Source organism: Aedes aegypti, chromosome 2 (assembly GCF_002204515.2).
Source record: "Aedes aegypti strain LVP_AGWG chromosome 2, AaegL5.0 Primary Assembly, whole genome shotgun sequence".
Taxonomy (NCBI): Eukaryota; Metazoa; Arthropoda; class Insecta; order Diptera; family Culicidae; genus Aedes; species Aedes aegypti.
Window position 1 is genome coordinate 37,537,979 of NC_035108.1, and position 18,705 is coordinate 37,556,683.

Consider the following 18,705-nt stretch of genomic DNA (forward strand, 5'->3'; position numbering starts at 1 on the left):
TGTAGATACTCAGGCCAATATTCCGTGGAGTCCTTGAAAGTCCAAGAACATGGACACAAATCAATACAATACTTCGTTCACTAATATGGATAATTAGGGGCCTTTGTAATATTAAAGAACTATATATTGATAATTGGTTACGCTTGTAGATGCTAAGATCTGTATTCGATAACGATCTTGGAGGACCATGAACATTCGTTCACTCACATGAAGTCCTTGGAGGACTAAAAGCATTTGTACATATCCATAAAATATTCCAACGACTTGAATGAATGGTTAAGAGACTGTACCATAAAAAAACTAGCTTGTAGATCGTAAGGCATATATTCGATAAAGCCCTTGGAGGACCTAGGACATCAGTACAAATTATAGCAATACTCGTTCTACTGCTATGAATAGATAAGGGCCTTTGACATATCAAAAAACCATCAAAGGATCACTAAATACGCCAGTACATCGTAGATACATATCCCAGGAAGTTTTTGGATGAACTAGAACACCTTTTGTACTGTACTAAGTAACCAAAACACGAATTTGACCATACTAACGATTTTTCTTCTACATAGAAATGATAAATTGATCTCCTTTAACTCATGTAGAATCAGGCATATGATTCTCCAAAGAACTCTTGGAAGACCTTAACTTACACACATTTTAGCCTGATTAACCCGCGTACCGGCAGCTTAATTTTTTACCGCAATAAAAATATTAAAACCTTGATTACTTTTTTGTTTCTCGTTATTTTTGCACCATTTTTTCACAAGTTCTCAAAAAAAATCTTCTTGTTTAAGAATCCATGTCGATATCTGTCATTGGTGATCTGGTTTTAAAGATATTTCGATTTTCCTTGGGAGACCGACATTCTCCTTATAAAATGTCTTTAGTGGCCATTTTGTTTTACGTCAATTTATTAAAAAATAAAATGTGGGCTATACAAAGCTAAATGATAAGGACAGCTCCTAAAAAAATACAAATACCTAATACCTAATCCTGAAAATCATACAAATCGGTTATGCATTCTAGGAGATATTTGAAAATTACGATATGATGTTTTTGAAGTTTTCAAAATCTTTATTTGGCCGGCGTGGTACCAGACACATGAATGCTCATTACTTAAAGACGGCTGCACCAAATTGCTTCATTTTGTCACAACATACTCTCATTAATGTATTGCTATGAAGAGTTAATATCCGAATACGATAAAAATTCTGTTTCTGTTTCTGTTATCGAAGTTTGAATATTTTTATTGCGGTAATAAATGAAATCGCCGGTAGACGGGTTAAGAATCAAATATATCAATAAAATGTTAATGCTACTAAAACAGCATAATTTCTCTAAATAATAAAAAATTATTTCATACAAGTAGACAACAAAAGGCAAAACCTCATTTTACGAACTAAGCTTCAATTTACGCTCCAAGTCAATTTACGCACCCACCGATCCAGTTCGTTGATTGAAGTTACAGTGTAGTTTTGAAGATAAAAATATTTTATTAAGAATGTGGGCTGCGTGGCCATGCAGTTAATGTCGTTAGATATTTAGCCGCATTGTGTCAAGAAGTGAAGGTTCGATTCCCGCTTCAGTTCGACTTTTCACATAAATCAAGTGAGTGAGTATTTGACAGCAAATTGGCCAAAACTCGTGATGGTCAACTACACGTACTGCTGATACTTTGCGTGTGGATTATTAAGCTCTCTTCGGCACAGTTACAAATCATAGAACGAGTTTCATTGAATAAAATCAAACTAATGAATTATAAAACAGATATCAGCATATCCATTAATTAACAGTTAAAATAAACAAAGTTATCAGTTTTTTAACAAATATCTGACGATATGTGCCTTCTTCTTCTTGGCATTAATGTCCGCACTGGGACAGACCCTGCATTTCAGGTTAGTGTTCTTATGAACACTTCCACAGTTATTAACAGAGAGCTTTCTGTGCCAAAGTTGCCATTTTCGCATTCGTGTATCGTGTGGCAGCTGTACGATGATACTCTATGCCCAGGAAAGGCAAGTAAGTTTCCATTACGAAAAGATCCTGGACTGACCGCGAATCGAAACCAGACACCTTCAGCATGACTTTGCTTTGTATCCGCGGATTCTAACCACTCTTCTGACCACTAATGAAGGCCCCGATATGTGCCTATTAGATACATTTAAAGTCACTGTAAGTCTTAAGTGTTCGTTAAACTCAAAAGTGAAGTGATGCGGTGAGATTTTAGTAATCTCTACGGTCTACTATTTGAAATTGGAGATTTTCGTTGGAGGTGCGATTTAGGGAAATTGAGCCATTTAGAGCATGCATGCAGTACAGTAAATAATGCAACTTTTGATATCAATTTGTGAGATTTGGTAGGTTGGGGTCTTAAGCAAAAATATTAGGAATTTCAGAAAGATCAATCGCATAATACAAAGCTCTAACATCACGCGGCACAAGTGAGCATCTTTGCAAAAGTTTTTACGTGGATCGAATGCTGAAATCGGCAACAACATTTCAAAAGGGCATAACCGCTTCTGTAACAACACCGGTACTATTCCTGGTCGATTCGTTATGGATATTTCCTTTACTTCCCTGGACATAATATATCATCGTAACCGCCACACTATATACGAATATTTTACCATTTGCTACCATTTGGTCAATTACCTCTTTTAGGTAATTACCTCTCAGTTTTAACTATGGAAGTGCTCATAAGAACACTTAGCTGAGAATCAGGCTCTGTCTCAGTGGGGACGTTATGACAGAAAGAATAAGAAGATATCACTGATCATCAGGTCAGTTTCGTCATTGACATAGTTGTTCAACAGGCCAAGAACATGCGACAGAATTCTGCCTAGGTGCAGATGAGTATGCAATGTTTGATAAATTAGAGGGAAAATATTCCCAACATTAGTAGGTCATGATAACAGAATGCCGTATTTAACGGTTAATCTCTTAGCAGCTCATACTTGACCTTGCTCGAATTAGCTTTTCTCTGTAGTTGCAAAACAGCAAAGGCATACTCAATAATAACCAAATTAAATAAACTTCCTCTCCAATCCTTTTCAATGCAGTCAAATTTTATTGCACGATGATTTATGATCGTCATTAAAACGCACGCACGTCTGTTGAGATCACAAGCCGATTCCGATCGTCCCCGCAAAAACCCACCCACTGCTGCATTATATCAACCAATAGCATCGTCGCCCTAAAGCCATTCACACGGAGACAATCTACATCATATTAAAATTGGATTCCCCCTTCGAAGTTTCTTCGACTGGAGTAATGAGCCTCCGCCAGCAAAAAACCGTGTTCGTGCCAAGGCCCTATAAGTGATCATCGTGGTCAATCGGTAGTGGTGGTCCTTCGAAGAAGATTGCTGCTCATCTCTGACAGCGCGGTAAGCCGCCGCCGCACAATGGGATCATTTCAGAATAAGGCGATCAAAACCAACTATGAACCCTCAGTTGTATTGATCGCATTATTCTGAAATACTCCCATTGTGCACCTCCACCATCAGGTTTGAACTCGGGTCGGAGAAGAAGATCTGATAATGATGCAAGGATAGCGCGCTTGGCACCGTGCCGTGCTCAGCTAAATTAATAAAACGATCATTGGCGTGGAAGCCCCCTCCGAATGCAATCCTTATTGATGTGGTGACTTGCTGTGAAAATACTGACAGGAAAGGATGCGTTATGGTAATATGCAGTCGTGGTTTGTAAGCTGCACTTTTCATCGCGGTGATCAACGTTTATGTGAATTCAATTATGTCGATTTTAATCCTGAATGGTACGAAAAAGGATGATGGCAGTCGATTAATCAGCGAGAGTGCTGCTCGGAAAGTAGCCGTAATGAACGATAATTGAAAGCTATGATTGGTAATGTGCGACGCCATAATGGATTATGTGATATATGCAAATGAAAACTAGCAAAACAGCAACTATTTGACAATGTGGGTACGGTGACAATTTATTCAAACGGTTTTCGAAACAATTTGTACATATTTGTGAGGATCGGTTTTACTATCTACACTAATTTACACAATGAGTACAGGTAATGGGTGTGTGTGACGAGAGAATGATCGGTTCCGGACTCAGATTTAGGCCTTGGGCAGATGGGCGGCTTCTGGCTGGAATCCGTTCTCATCGGCGACGTAGTTCACGGTGTAGACCTGTCCGTCAGCGGCGGTGTACGAGAAGCTTCCGCGGACAACCAGAGCGACGACATCATCTCCGAAGTTCTTCAGCTCAGCCTTCTCCTGGTGCTGGATTCCGTTGCTGGTATCGTACTGGAAGCTGTATCCATCAGCTGCAACATCGCTGTCGTACTTCAGGACCTGGGCGTTCTTCTCATCGACTGGAGCGGCCAAAGCCAGAGCAATCAGAGCAGCGAAGGCAACGATGAATTTCATGGTGCTGGATTTGTTTTGATCACTTGTGTGAAGTTACTTGGAGAAAATTGGTGATGTGACTGATGAATTCCAAAACCCCTCCGCTGCTTTTTATACATCCAATTCTAAAATCTTGTTCCATAAAGAAAACTCTCAAAGAGCATCTAATCTCGTAGAATGGCTCCACATTTGGCGACATTATGTACCAATTCGGAATACATGCTCTAATCGAGTTCGGTTCCCTCCGTCTATATAAGCATACAAACTAATCTTGCGAACCGAGCAAAGATGAACACTTCTTATTTTCTTCTCGAAGAAGACTAACTTTTTCTCAAATTTTTCAAACTGGTTTATTTTGTCATCCCACTAAAACAATCCAATCGGACAACAGCAGTCAATCGGTGCTGATCTCGGTGCATTATAATTTTAGCTCATGACTCGATCGATATCGACAGGATTTGATAAATTATTCATGATGAATTTTTTTTTTGTCAAGAGGATGATGTTGGTTTCGCTTTTATGTGTGGTAGGTTAAGCGAGTTGTCAAAAGATAGCTGAGCATGATGATAACATGAACATGTCATGCAATGGAATACGCTATTTGATAATAACTTGTATTTGCATTGGTAAATTGGGACTTAACCTCCTTTTTTTAGTGTTATTGCAAACTTTACATTTATTTCTTATATCTAGGCGTTCTGTGTTGTTAGACAGCACTATCATCCTTATTTGGTAAAACAATTATAAGATTTTTATAACATTTTCTCAACAACATATAACATTTCATTTGCCGTAGCAGTTCTGATTTTTTACAGGTGAGTTGATTTCACCTGCTTTGAGAAGAAAAAAACATGTTTTCAATTTACTTAACCTGACTTAACCTAAATCTATAACGCATTGGTCGTGGCAATCACGCAGAAAATACTTGCACGATTGACGTAACTTTTCCGATAGTTGTTTCAACATGCCTGGATATGATTGTTACAAGCATATTATCGGTACTTCTAAACAGACAGTATGGTTTGCCCAATCACTTTTGCTTTTGTTTCTGTCTTCCATCACATGAATATTTCAATCATATTATTGTTGAATCAGCTTTCTGCACACTATGACCTTGAAACGTTTTGAGCTGTACTGGAAAAAAACGTAGTTTACCAACAAGCGATGTTGGGGTAGATGTAAGTTGATTAACTATCACTCACAAGATAGTGGTTTGTATTCCTGCTCCCATATTTATTTACATTTTGTCGCATTTTTGCAATGTCGATAAAGAAGATTCGTATCGGTTTTGACAACACAACATCAAGAACAATACCATTGTTATGATTGTATATCAATATTGAGTCAATCATATCTATGGTTGATTCAATTATTTTGTATAGTTGAACCAATCATACCAAATAGTTAAACCAACCATAAATATTGTTGAATCAATTTTATTGTATGGTTGATTGAAATTCAATGTAGAATATGATTGATCTACCAGCAAATATGATTGACTGGACAATTCTTTTTTCTCCGTGAATAGAAGATTGTAACGATTTTTATCTAAAATTATTAATTATTTTATTTGACATTTGTTCCAATGTTTCAACATTGGATATTCTATGTAACTCATTAGTATTATACCAGGGAGGAAGCTTCAGAATCATATTCAAAATTTTATTTTGAATTCTCTGCAGAGCTTTCTTGCTGGTGTTACAACAGCTAGTCCATATTGGTACAGCATACAACATGGCTGGCCTGGAAATTTGTTTGAATATCAAAAGCTTGTTCTTAAGACAAAGTTTTGATTTTCTATTAGCAAAGGGATAGAGACATTTTGCATATATGTTACATTTGGCTTAAATGCCCTCAATGTGATTTTTGAAAGTTACATTCTTATCTAGCATGAGCCCTAGATACTTAACTTCATCTGACCAATTTATTGGAACCCCTCTCATCGTGACAACATGTCTACTTGAAGGTTTCAAATAAAGAGCTTTTGGTGTATGTGGGAATATTATTAGTTGAGTTTTGGAAGCATTAGGATAAATCTTCCATTTTGCAAGTATGAAGAAATAATATCCAAACTTTTTTGCAATCGACTACAGATGACACACAGACTTCGTCCTTTGGCGGAGAGGCCTGTGTCTTCCGCAAACAAGGATTTTCGACATCCCTGAGGTAACTCAGGTAAGTCAGATGTGAAAATGCTATATAATATTGGTCCTAAAATGCTGCCTTGAGGAACACCAGCTCTTGCAGGAAGTCTTTCAGATCTGGAATTCTGATAATTAACCTGAAGTGTAATATTTGACAGATAACTTTGAATTATTCTAACAATGTATGTTGAAAAATTGAAGTTTTTAAATTTTACGATCAAACCTTCATGCCGAACACTGTTGAATGCTATTTCTATGTTTAGAAGAGCAAGACCAGTAGAATAGCCCTCAGGTTTGTTGGAACGGATCAAATTTGTTGCACGTAAAAGTTGATGAGTTATTGAAGGTCCATGGTGGAATCCGAACTGTTCATTGGCAAAAATTAAATTTTCGTTCATGTGGGCTATCATTCTGTTCAAAATGACCTTTTCAAAAAGTTTACTGATTGAGGAAAGCAAACTGATTGGACGATAGCTAGAAGCTTCTGCAGGGTTTTTGTCTGGTTTTAATATTGGTACAACCTTAGAATTTTCCCATTTGTCAGAAAAATATGCTAACTGAAAATATTTGTTAAATATATCAACTAAGAATAATAAGGTCAATATATGTTTCGTATATATTCAGGTCGGCTCGAAAATAATTGAAAGTGGAGCTGATAGGATTGAGAATCGCTCCATGGGATATTTGAAATGTAACAGGGACATGATCAGAGTCAAAATCAGCATGAGTAATCAGTTGGCTACAAATATGACTAGAGTCAATCCAAATCAATCGTAGATGGATTTCTAGAAGAGGAAAAACACGTAGGGCTATCAGGGTATTAAAGTGAGAAACATCCTAAAGGGCACTCATCAAATAAAATTTTGCCGTTTGAATTTCTTTGCGAATCAATCCATGACCGATGTTTGGCATCGCAAGTCAGTTTAGAGCAAATTAACTTGCTGTCCAGAGCACTGGAAAGGCAAACAGGCAGCTATGAAAGTATATTTACCAAGCTGTGTTTCAACTAAAACGCCTAAAGTTTCAAAACCATTAAATTCAAATGACGAAAACAGTTGATGTTGTATACGCCTATGAATGATGATTGCAACTGCCCCACATGCCCAATCAAGTCGATCATTACGATAAACAAACAAGTTAGGATGTGTTTTTTAGTTTGAGGTTGCTATATGCACGTTATGAGCTATAAGAAAATTGAACAGCTCGTCCTCTCTACCATTCAAAGAACGAGAATTCCAATATAAAATATTTAAATTACTATTTATTAGATCCATTAGAAAACGTAATCCAATAACAATTTGATTAGTAAATTTTTCAACTACTTGGACTGCTTCAGTCATAGTGGTGGCTTTGAACATTGCATCAATCATTAGATTCAATCGTTCAGTTAGAAAATTAAAATCATAGGCAGACATTTCACTTGATGTGGGTACATTATCTGATGATTTCCCGTTAGAATTTTCGGTAGACGTAGAGGCTGAGTAGAAGTTACCTGTGGCGACAGGGTTTTTTCCATTTGATTTAAAACAATTAGAACGGGTACTCGTAGTATGAAAAGGGGAGGAGTTCAAATTACCTGCTACGATATCGGCAAATGATTTACCTTGGGTAGATACATTCGAAATTAAAAGATTCGAACGGCTACCCGGCGGATTAAAATTAGTTTGTGAATGAGCATGATTATAATCTTCCTGCTGGGTATGATTCTTAATCAAGCGATCGTTAACTGTAAAATGAGCATTGTTCGAAACTCTACCTGGGAAATTCCGGAAACGACCGTTATCGTAACGGACATTACCGTTCATCTGCCTGGCACGAGCTTCGACGACTCGCCTACGCGAAGGGCAAGCACAAACATTTGAATTATGATTGCCCCCGCACTTCGAGCATATAAACTTGGTGGTATCTTCCTTCACTGGACAGACGTCCTAAGCGTGAGAAAAACCTCCGCAAATCATGCATTTAGCATCCATGCTGCATTTTTTTGTACCATGACCCCACTTTTGCAGGTTTCTGGAAATGTTCCCATGTCACACGGACATCAAACATAAGTCTAGCTTTTTCTAAAGTTTTAATATTATTTAGATGTTTTTTGTTAAAATGAATCAAATATTATTCTTGAGAAAGCCCTTTCCGAACAATGCCAGATTGGGTTCTTTTTTTCGTAATGATTTCTTGGACTGGGGAAAATTCAAGTAAATCATTTATTCCATTTTTGATCCCTTCAGGTGACTTATAATCACTTGAGAGACCTTTCAAGACGACTTTGAACAAACGTTCAGTTTTGTCGTCATAAGTAAAAAATTTGTGCATCTATTCTTCAAGATGTTTGAGAAGAAGTTTGCGATCTTTAAGAGTTTCTGGCAAAACGTGACAGTCTCCTTTCTTTTCACCCTTTGGAAATACAATTAGAAAGAATAGCCAATTTTATAAGAAGGAGGAATAACTATGAAAACAAAAAAATTCAATAGCTTTGGTCATGTTTGATCATAAAACATAGTATGACATATGTAAGAGCAGCTTTTTTTGAATGGTTGTGCTACTTTTCTCCGAATGTCGGTTCCCCGAATTTCGTTTCCACGAACACCAGTTCCCATAATGACTGTGCCCAGAACACCATGTTTTTTCGAATAGCCTAGTTTCCCGACAAGTTTTAAGCTCTTATAGTCATAACTTTATGTGTTTCAAGGTTGCGGTTCTTTCTAGTTTCACCATCATCGGCATTTTTGGCAAAATGTACTATGTAAATAATTCTTGCACCTGTTTGAAATGCATCACTTTTCGGGGAAACGAGTCATTCGGAGAAATGTCTTTTGGGGAAATGGGTCAATCGGTAAGCTGGCATTCGGGGAAATAATATTCAGGGAAATGACAGTAACATTATCATGTTAAGCAGATGAAAAATTGTTAAACAGTATTTTCCCCTTGAATTTTGGTTGGTGAACTACGTACACATTTATTTTGGATTTTCCCGTTGTAACGATGGATTTCAATCTTTCGTCTTTTGTCCGTACAAATTTTTTTAAATTTGTATGGGCCGCGGTCTTTGGCCAAACCATGCACCCCCATAGATGACCAAGTGGTTTATGGACGGCCCCTCAGATGGTTTGCCAGAGAAAAGGAAATCAAATACTCGCCTTTTAAAATGTTTATAGTAGTTCATATTTATTTATCTTCAGATAGTTTGGTTTACAAGAATTCACAAATTGTTACAAAAAAAAAAAAAAATATATATATATATATATATATATATATATATATATATATATATATATATATATATATATATATATATACAAAAATTCATAAGTTATCATCTTAATCTATGCTTATTTTAATCCATACAGAACATTTTCGTTTAAATTCATTAACAGTTCTTACATTTCTTACATCCAATGGCAACTGATTGAATGTTCTTATTCCACTGTAATATATTGATTTTTGATTTGTGGTCATTGTGAACGGCACAACACGCAAATCGTCAATATGTCTTGTCCTGTACTGGTGTAAATTTCTCCCTCTCACAACAATATTACACAAGTAATCTGGCAAAAGATTGTTCGTCAGTTTATATATCAGTACAAGCACATTGAAAATAATACGTTGCTTAATAGATTGCCATTGCAGTGTCTCTAACATAGTTCGAACAGGGGTATACTTATTACAACATAAAATAAATCTCATAAATTTGTTTTGCAATTTTTGTAGTCTTTTCAGGTGTATGTCACTAGCGAGGTATAAAACCGATGAGCAATAGTCTATGTGTGGCGCAACTAATGTTTTATATAGAAATATTTTACTCCAGAATGTTAACTGACTTTTCAGACGCACCAACATACCATATTTTCTAGCTACTTTTTTAACTAAACTTTCTATATGAACTTTGAATGTCAATTTCTGGTCAATATAAATCCCTAAATACTTAAATACTTCTACTCTTTCGATTTTAGCGCCGTCAATTTCGAGTTTAAATTCTTCGATATTAATTTGTTTTCTATTCGTTATAATCATAAATTTGGTCTTTTGTACGTTTAGTTTTAACTTTTTGAATTTTAGCCATTTTGCCAACGTTTCAATATCCTCTCTTATTTTCCATATTGCTGTCGAAGGATCTTTTTCTCCAATGAATAAAACAGTGTCGTCTGCAAACAGATTGATATCACAATATTTGATTCCTTTTTTCATGTCATTTATGTACATTATAAATAATAATGGCCCTAAAACACTTCCTTGAGGTACTCCTAACGGTACAGCTTTGGGTGTAGAAGTTGTACCATTGTATTGACACCTTTGTGTTCTATTAGTCAAATATGACTCAAACCAATCCAGGACTTTTCCCGCAATTCCATAATCACGCAATGTTTTCAATAAGATAGGGCGTGATATTGTTTCAAATGCTCTTTTTAAATCCAAAAACAGAACAACAATTGTCTTTTTCTCTTCGATCATTCGTTTCCATTTATATAAAAGTAAGTTAAGTGCTGTTTCGCAAGAATGCTTCTGTCTAAATCCAGATTGTTCATCGATTAATATATTTTGATCACTTAAATATTCCAGTAATTGATCTTTCACAATGATTTCTAGTACTTTTTCATAAATTGGCAGCATATTGATTGGTCTAAACTCTTCAGCTTTTGTTGTCCCAGATACTTTTGGAATCGGTACAACCATTGACTGTTTCCATACATTCGGACAATGTCCTGTTTCAAGATATTCATTGATTATATCTAGTAAATATTCACCTGTTACTTCGAATGTATATATATCGCATTTTTTAAAGTTTCCATTGAAATCCGGCGAAATACACTCCACCTCTCTAACAATTGGGGATTTCTATCACTACATATATCAGGAACGTCTTCTATACTGTTATTTATCACTTGGACACTATCTATGAAATATGAGTTAAATTTCTCGCTAATTTCTTGATCATTATCACTGCTGTTTCCGTTGAAACTGACACAACTAGCAGGGTTTTCACGATTTTTCCACAATGCTTTTAATGTTTTCCATAGTTGTTTACTATTATGTTTGCTTTGGGTTATTTTTCTCTGCGTGTATTCTGCCTTTGCATTTCTAATAGAGTGTGAGTACTCATTACGTAATACTTTGTAATGTTGCCAGTCTGCTTCGTCCCAACTTGTGCTCGCCTTTTTATATGCCTCATCTCTCAAAACTTGTAGATTTTTTAATTCTAAACTATACCACTTTTTACGAGATCGACATTTTATGGTTTTTATCACAACAAGTTTATTTACGCTTTCTTTCAAAATAGTTCCTAAAATATCTGCTTTTTCGTCTAACAATCTAGGGCTCTCATTTTGATATTTTTCTCTCAAAATTGTCAGTAGTGCATCCTTCGTATATTTTTTCCAGCATTTAATAGTCAGGAAATCATCAACAGGCTCGGAGTTATCAAATAAATCAATTCTCAACGTTTCATGATCAGATATTTTACTTTCATCTTCAACTGACACTCGAATAGTTTCCTCATTACAGAATACCAAATCTATTATTGTTTCCGATAATCTGGTACGTCTTGTTACTTCATGAACTTTTTGACTTAAATTGAAACATTGTGTAACATTACGTAAACTCCCACTGTCATTTGGATTCCGCCAATTGATATTGAAGTCTCCAGCAATCAAATTCATTTGACTGTCATTCAGTACATTTTCGAACCAATCATGCTCCAAATATTCTAGAAATTCTTTATCACTACCATTTGGTGAATGATAAAGCAATCCAAACACTCCAGTTCTTAGCCCTTTGGCTACATTTATTGCTACCAACCAATTTTGTCCTACCATTACATTACTTATCTCTTGATACTTTATAGAATTGTGAATGTACATCATTACTCCTCCAGTATGTCTTGAACATGAAAAGCAACAACAAATCTTGTAATTTCTTATGCTATATACAGTAATATTGATGTCAACTGTCAAATGTGTTTCAGTTAGCATCACCAGTTTCGGTTTTTTATTATCCACAAGTAGTTTAAGTTCATCAAAATGGGCTGTAATTCCAGAAATATTCAAAAATATAATGTCCGCCCTACTTTTTGATTGCTATTTCTCATAATCAATGAATCGTCTTGAAAACTTAATTTTATTCAAATAAATTGGACAGTTGAAGCTTCTTGCGCTATGATTTACGTCTAGTTTTGTTTTCCGTTCTTTATTTAAAACTACGCAATTTATGCATTTTAGTTGTTCCGATGAACACTCTTTAATATCGTGGCCCTCTGCACATCTTGCACAATGAAGCTGATTTCTGCATTCTTGTGATTTATGAGCATAACCACAACATTTGTAGCATCGTAGTATATCAATGCTTTCTGTAACTCTACAGCTGCTTAGATCAATATAAAGTTTTCCTTTACGCATAATTTGCTCAAATGTACCTGGGTCAGTTTCACAAATAAGGGTAAATTCAGTATAAACCCCTCTACGATGCTTGATTGTTTTCAAAATACGCAAGTATTCAATATTGCAAATATCATTCTGACTATTCAAAATGTCTTTCAAATCATCGGACTCATACTCATCTTCGACACCCAGAATTTTGATTCTAGGTCTTTTTGGTTGCTCAATCTTAGTGGCATAATTTTCACCTAATTCATCTCTTAATTTATTGACAAGCCCTTCGGCTTCATTCTTTGTTCCACATTCAACCACAATTGCACCATTCACCCCATTACGCACACTCTTGATACCCATTTGGGATGGATTGATTTTTTCCCTTACCTCTTTCTTTGTCTGTTGGTTGCTCTGTTGCACGGTAGGCTTAATCCGCACTGTGCATTCTAATGTTTTTTGGAACTTTTCCCACTATTATCGTTTACCATAATCACTTCATTGGCATCGATCCGACGGTTGTTCAACTTTCGACCATTGCCGAAAGTTGTAGGGGTTGTCACAGAACTTTTATTTCTAATGCGACCCGAACGCAACACAGAATCACTCACACTCGTATTTTTATTGCTTTTCGCAACTGCAGCATAGCTGGAAGATGAATTTTCATCACTAACTGCTGAGCCTTCGCCCACAACAAAAACATCTATATTTTGTAAATCTTTTTCGACCACGAGACATTGATCTCCTAGACTTCTGCATCGACTCATTTGTGCACTAATAGACTGCTCAATGATCGTTTTTATGTTTTGTTCACTTTTCGATATCATCTCTGCTACATTCATTCTTTCACAATTAGATTCAATTTTTTGCAAACGAATTTTAATTTCATTGATTGCCGTCACAATCTCTTCCCATTTGCTCATCATTGTATTTAAACAAACTTGTTTCTTTCGGCAATCGTGACACATATATTTTATGGACACATTTCCACGTAGAGCTGTAGCTTCAGCGTTTGTTAAATCCGCACATTTCGTATGCAGCACTTGGCCGCAACCGCCAAAGCTAAATACTCTGTCGTTCGAAAGGGAATAATCCCTTAGCACAAACATGGCACTGCACCGACATTCTGTTCGCGTTGCTACCTTTCTTGTACTGTATACGGCCTACGGTCGCTTTGTTCTTTTTTCACTTTCAATACAAAGCGAATCGAAATTGTACCGCAGTAATAAAATATAATTCCCGGTGTTTCTTCGATTATCTCGATTTTAACGCTGCGCACTAAGCACCATTCAACGGAGAATTCATTAACGCGTCTAATGATGTACGATTAATTACTCATTAGCTAATTTTACACGTTTTTTTTTAATATTAACTTCAGTCACAATAAAGTAGTCTGCTTGAACGAGCACTTATATCTTGACTTCATTCGGATTTTATTTGCTTGAGATCCATAATAATAAATTTGACAACAATATTTTGGGTGAACTTACGACTTTGTCCGAGATTCCAAGTTTCTGGGAACTCGAATTAATTTAGTAGGCACATTTTTTAACGACAAAAAAAACTAAATAACTCCACTGAAACGTATAAAAACAATTCTGGGGAATAGTTTTCTGGGAAACGTCATTCTGGGGAATCTCGTTCTGGGGTTTGGCTTTCTAGAAAATGTCCTACAACCGAAAAAATGGTATTGAAAAGAACTGTTTTAGTAGCACTGAAAAGTAGTTTTTAAAAAACTCCCAAGAGCAGAGAGAATTCGTGTACGCACAGCACGGAGGTACGATGGGCACTGAGAAGTTTATGAATGTTTGTGAATACTGCACCGAATATAATTTTGGAATTTTACATTATTTTCATAGAAATAAACATTCTTTAACGCAAAAAAACTATTCACAGCACACAATTCGACAATGGTACGTCAAACAACGTCCATTTCCTGCAGGTTACATTGATATTTGTGCTCCATTTGGAAGACATAAAATCGAGTGACACGGTGATCAATTTCACCCAAATTTACGGTATCTATCAAAGGACACAAACTCTAGTGGAATTAAATGATATAGTTCTTAATTTGAACAGCCAATAAATGAAAAAGTCTACAATGAAAGGTTACTCATACACATCAGCATACATGGGAGGACAAAATAAGTAGTTCTTGAAAGTGAAAGAGAATCTCTTGTGAGGCAAACTGCGAGACAAATAAAATTAAACAATCTGGAAGGATAGGCTTGACCGGTATGATGGTCAGAAAGAACATGGCTACAGGCAGAGGCAGGTCAAGTGCTGTTGGTGCTGAGATAACGAGAATATTGAACAATTTGTACCTTGAAACACTTGTGACATTGACAATGATGTTTCCCGTAAACTCAGAAGCCACTGTCGAACCACTGTGATTTCTCTCATGTAATTTTTGTAATCCACTTTAACATAACTTAACAACAACAGTTTTTTATTGCATTAGTAATTTCGTGTTCAACTATGATTTTGTGGTTTGGTTTGGTTGTCCATCTTCAGTACAAGACTAGCTTCTTAGTTGCCCAATCTGCCGTAACTACTTCTTGGGTATATGAGCCCCCTCCGGCTGGAATCCATTTTCGTCCGCCACGTAGTTGATCACATACTGCGTTCCATCAGGACCAACATATGAATATGATCCTCGAACCACTATCGCTTCCTGGTCGGTTCCAGCATTTCTAAGTTCTGCCTGCTCCTGGCGAGCCGTTCCATCACTGGTTTCAAATCTGTTGACGAGATTTTTGATACACTTTAGCATTTGAATATTTTGCCGTAACGAACATCACACTTACTCAAATCTGTACCCATCAACGCCAATATTTTCACTATCGTATTTCAGGATTTGAGCATTGGCCGAGTCATCTGCTGGAACCGCTAGCGCAACAGTCAGAATAGCGAAAAACACAACTATCCGTGTCATTTTCATGAACTCTCCTACTTCAACTTGCACTGAAATCTATTCTAAGCAGCACACCGGAGACGACTAAACAGAACCCTTCTTACATCCACTTTTATAGAAAAAATAAGCGTACTTCCACTGCGTAAAGAAAGCAGTGGAAAAATATTCTCACTGCAAACTCCACCCAGCTCTCCTTCAAGAATCACTCGATAGAACTAGGTAATTGAATAGACTCATCTCAATTAGTCGAACCGTCAATGTTACATCATTTATCCGCAGATCAACTGGGCGGTAGAGGCGACATTTAAACGGTGTAATTGATGCTTCTCGGTTGGATCATAGATCTCCCGATTTGGCGAACGAGGATCTCACACGTGTTGGATCGAATTGCAACGCACAGGATGCAAGAGTCGGTTCACGGTAGCTGATTGTACTATTTTGTTAAGTTGGCGTGGCTGAGTAGTGCCAGAATGGTACAAGTTACATTTCAGGTATAATGAAAAGAGAGGTTTAAATGCTCTTTATTACACATTGATATTTGTAACAATTTTTTGAACTGATTTTAATTCATGGTGCAACATGGATTATGTACCATTCATTTTTCTATGACAAACCATTTATCAGTTTTGTTTCTAATCCAATAATCATAAAATAACCCTGCTTCTCAGCTAGTCAATTGAAATTCCAGCCATACGCGCTTATCCTTGCATTGGTATCGAACCTGAACGAGACGCACAAACCGCAGAGTGAAAGACACTTCATCAGCAGCTCAAGCTCAAATTCATATTACAGATTATGGTCGTGCTGCAGTCAATTTGCTATTTTGATGAGCGCGTTGCATCCGATCCTAATCGAAGACACTGCACGGAGAAGAAAAATTACCTAATTTTAGAGTTTATTTGGTTAGGTATTCTCTCCCTTTTTCACGCAAGTTGTCACAAATAGAATTTGCTCAACGGAAGTAGTTTGGCCCAATTAACCAATTTTGGGTAAATGCTGTTATTTTGTAGTAATTGATTTGGAAGAACGAAATTTTGCATTGAATTAACTTAAATGTATGCAAACATTTTCTAATGGGTTCCAAGACAAATTATACCTTGGGAATTCAGTTAATTTTGAGTTATTGGACTCGACTACGATTTTGCGTTAAAACAACTTAGGTTTGAGTAGATTTGCGTTTTCGTGCGGGATCGCGAAATGTGAGAGAGGAACGGCGGAACAGGTTTCCTCAAACTTGACTTAAATTGAACATTACTCACGAGTTAAATCTGTCGGCACGACGCAATACGCGCCGATAAGAGCTCAGGTCCTGGCAAGAGATGAGTTAAGTTGATGATTTTATTGACGCGTGATTGAGCAGTGAGGACTGCACCACGGTGGGAGCTGGACTGGTGGTATCCGAGCTGGAATTTTTAACACTCGAGGTGATGTGAATGAGGAATAAGGCACAAACAAGTTTAATTATATCTAGGTTTTTACCAAATTTACCTGATAATAAATCTATAACTATTTAGTGGAATATCTGTAAGTAAATGAATTTTGTAGGAATTTCATCATTTACTACCCCATTTAGTAGTATACCATTTAATTCCATTTTTTTGCTATATTATCCTTACACACTAAATTGTTATTGCTGGTAACCAGCAAAACTTTGCTGTTTTTTTTTGTGCTGTAAATTCAGCAATCCATCCAGCAAAATAAAATTTGCTGATCGTTCAGCAATCTGGATTGCCAGAAAAATGACAGCTCTTATGCTGAACGTTCAGCAATGCGTAAACGCATTTGCTGATCAACCAGTAATTAAAATATTTTCAGTCATTCGTGAATTAGATTTAATGAAACAATTGCTTTATGAATCCACGCTAAGGTAATACTTTATTGTGTCACATGTTTTAATTATATAATAAATGTAATTTTATCACTCTATTTGCCACCAAGCGTTGCTCTATGAAAGACTTCGTGATCATTTGTTTCCAATAGGTTCTACGAGTTGGCGGAGACTCCAGCATATGTCGGTGTTATTCTGTAGCAATCTGATTCTTCCTCCGGTTTAACGAATGGATTTTATAGCAATATCTGAAAACAGAAACAAACGTAAAATGATTCTATATTTTGAAAAGATTTTTAATACTTACAATTGCCTGTTATAGAATGGAAGAACCATCTTCTTGGTGACAAGAAAAAACTACAAGTTTTTGACAAATGTCTTGCTGATAGTTTCAGTAAACTCCAAGTTTACTGAATATGCAGCAATCAAAGTTTACTTTACTGAATTATCAGCAAAATATGCATTGCTGAATCCATTCCAGCATTTCATTTTGCTGGAAGGCAAACTTAAAATTTGGTGTGTAGGAATTAAAATATTATCAAATAAGTTCGCAATAAAATCTATACACTCACATTGTGTGTTATTGTTCTCCATATTAGGCACGCATATCACCTCCTGATGGAACATGGTTTTCCGACGAAGCTGATTAGACTGATTCGTACAATGTTGGAAGGATCGAAATTAAGTATACGGTTTGCGGATGAGATTTCCACATCTTTCGTAACCTTAGACGGATTGAAGCAGGGCGATGCACTTTCAAACCTATTGTTCAACATAGCGTAAGAAGGAGCAATAAGAAGAGCTTGCGTGTATAGGAATGGCACTATTATCACACGTTCGTATATGCTCTTTGATTTTGCGGACGATATCGACATAATCGGGATTGATCGCCGAGCCGTGGAAGAGGCATACGTTCCTTTTAAAGTAGAGACAACGCGAATTGGGCTCATTATCAATACCACGAACACAAAGTATATGGTCGCTGGTAGACATCGTGGGCCCATAGGTGATGATGGTAGTGAGGTGGTGATAGGTGGTGATATTTTTGAAGTAGTTGAAGAATTTGTGTACCTTGGAACTCTAGTGAC

The 18,705-nt window shown here is 36.5% G+C and overlaps 2 protein-coding genes across 2 annotated transcripts; both read right to left on the bottom strand.

Annotated features, from left to right (window-relative positions):
• Nucleotides 1-3,923: 3,923 nt before the first annotated feature.
• Nucleotides 3,924-4,478, bottom strand: LOC5578130 (flexible cuticle protein 12). Its single transcript, XM_001663653.2, has one exon. The coding sequence runs from the start codon at nucleotides 4,391-4,393 to the stop codon at nucleotides 4,082-4,084; it is 312 nt and encodes a 103-aa protein (XP_001663703.1). The 5' UTR covers nucleotides 4,394-4,478; the 3' UTR covers nucleotides 3,924-4,081.
• A 10,818-nt stretch (nucleotides 4,479-15,296) lies between these two features.
• On the bottom strand, nucleotides 15,297-15,911 carry LOC5578131 (flexible cuticle protein 12). Its single transcript, XM_001663652.2, has 2 exons — nucleotides 15,683-15,911; nucleotides 15,297-15,616 (listed from the first exon to the last, which is right to left on the bottom strand). The coding sequence occupies exons 1-2, from the start codon at nucleotides 15,814-15,816 to the stop codon at nucleotides 15,427-15,429; spliced, it is 324 nt and encodes a 107-aa protein (XP_001663702.2). The 5' UTR covers nucleotides 15,817-15,911; the 3' UTR covers nucleotides 15,297-15,426.
• Between the last annotated feature and the right edge of the window lie 2,794 nt (nucleotides 15,912-18,705).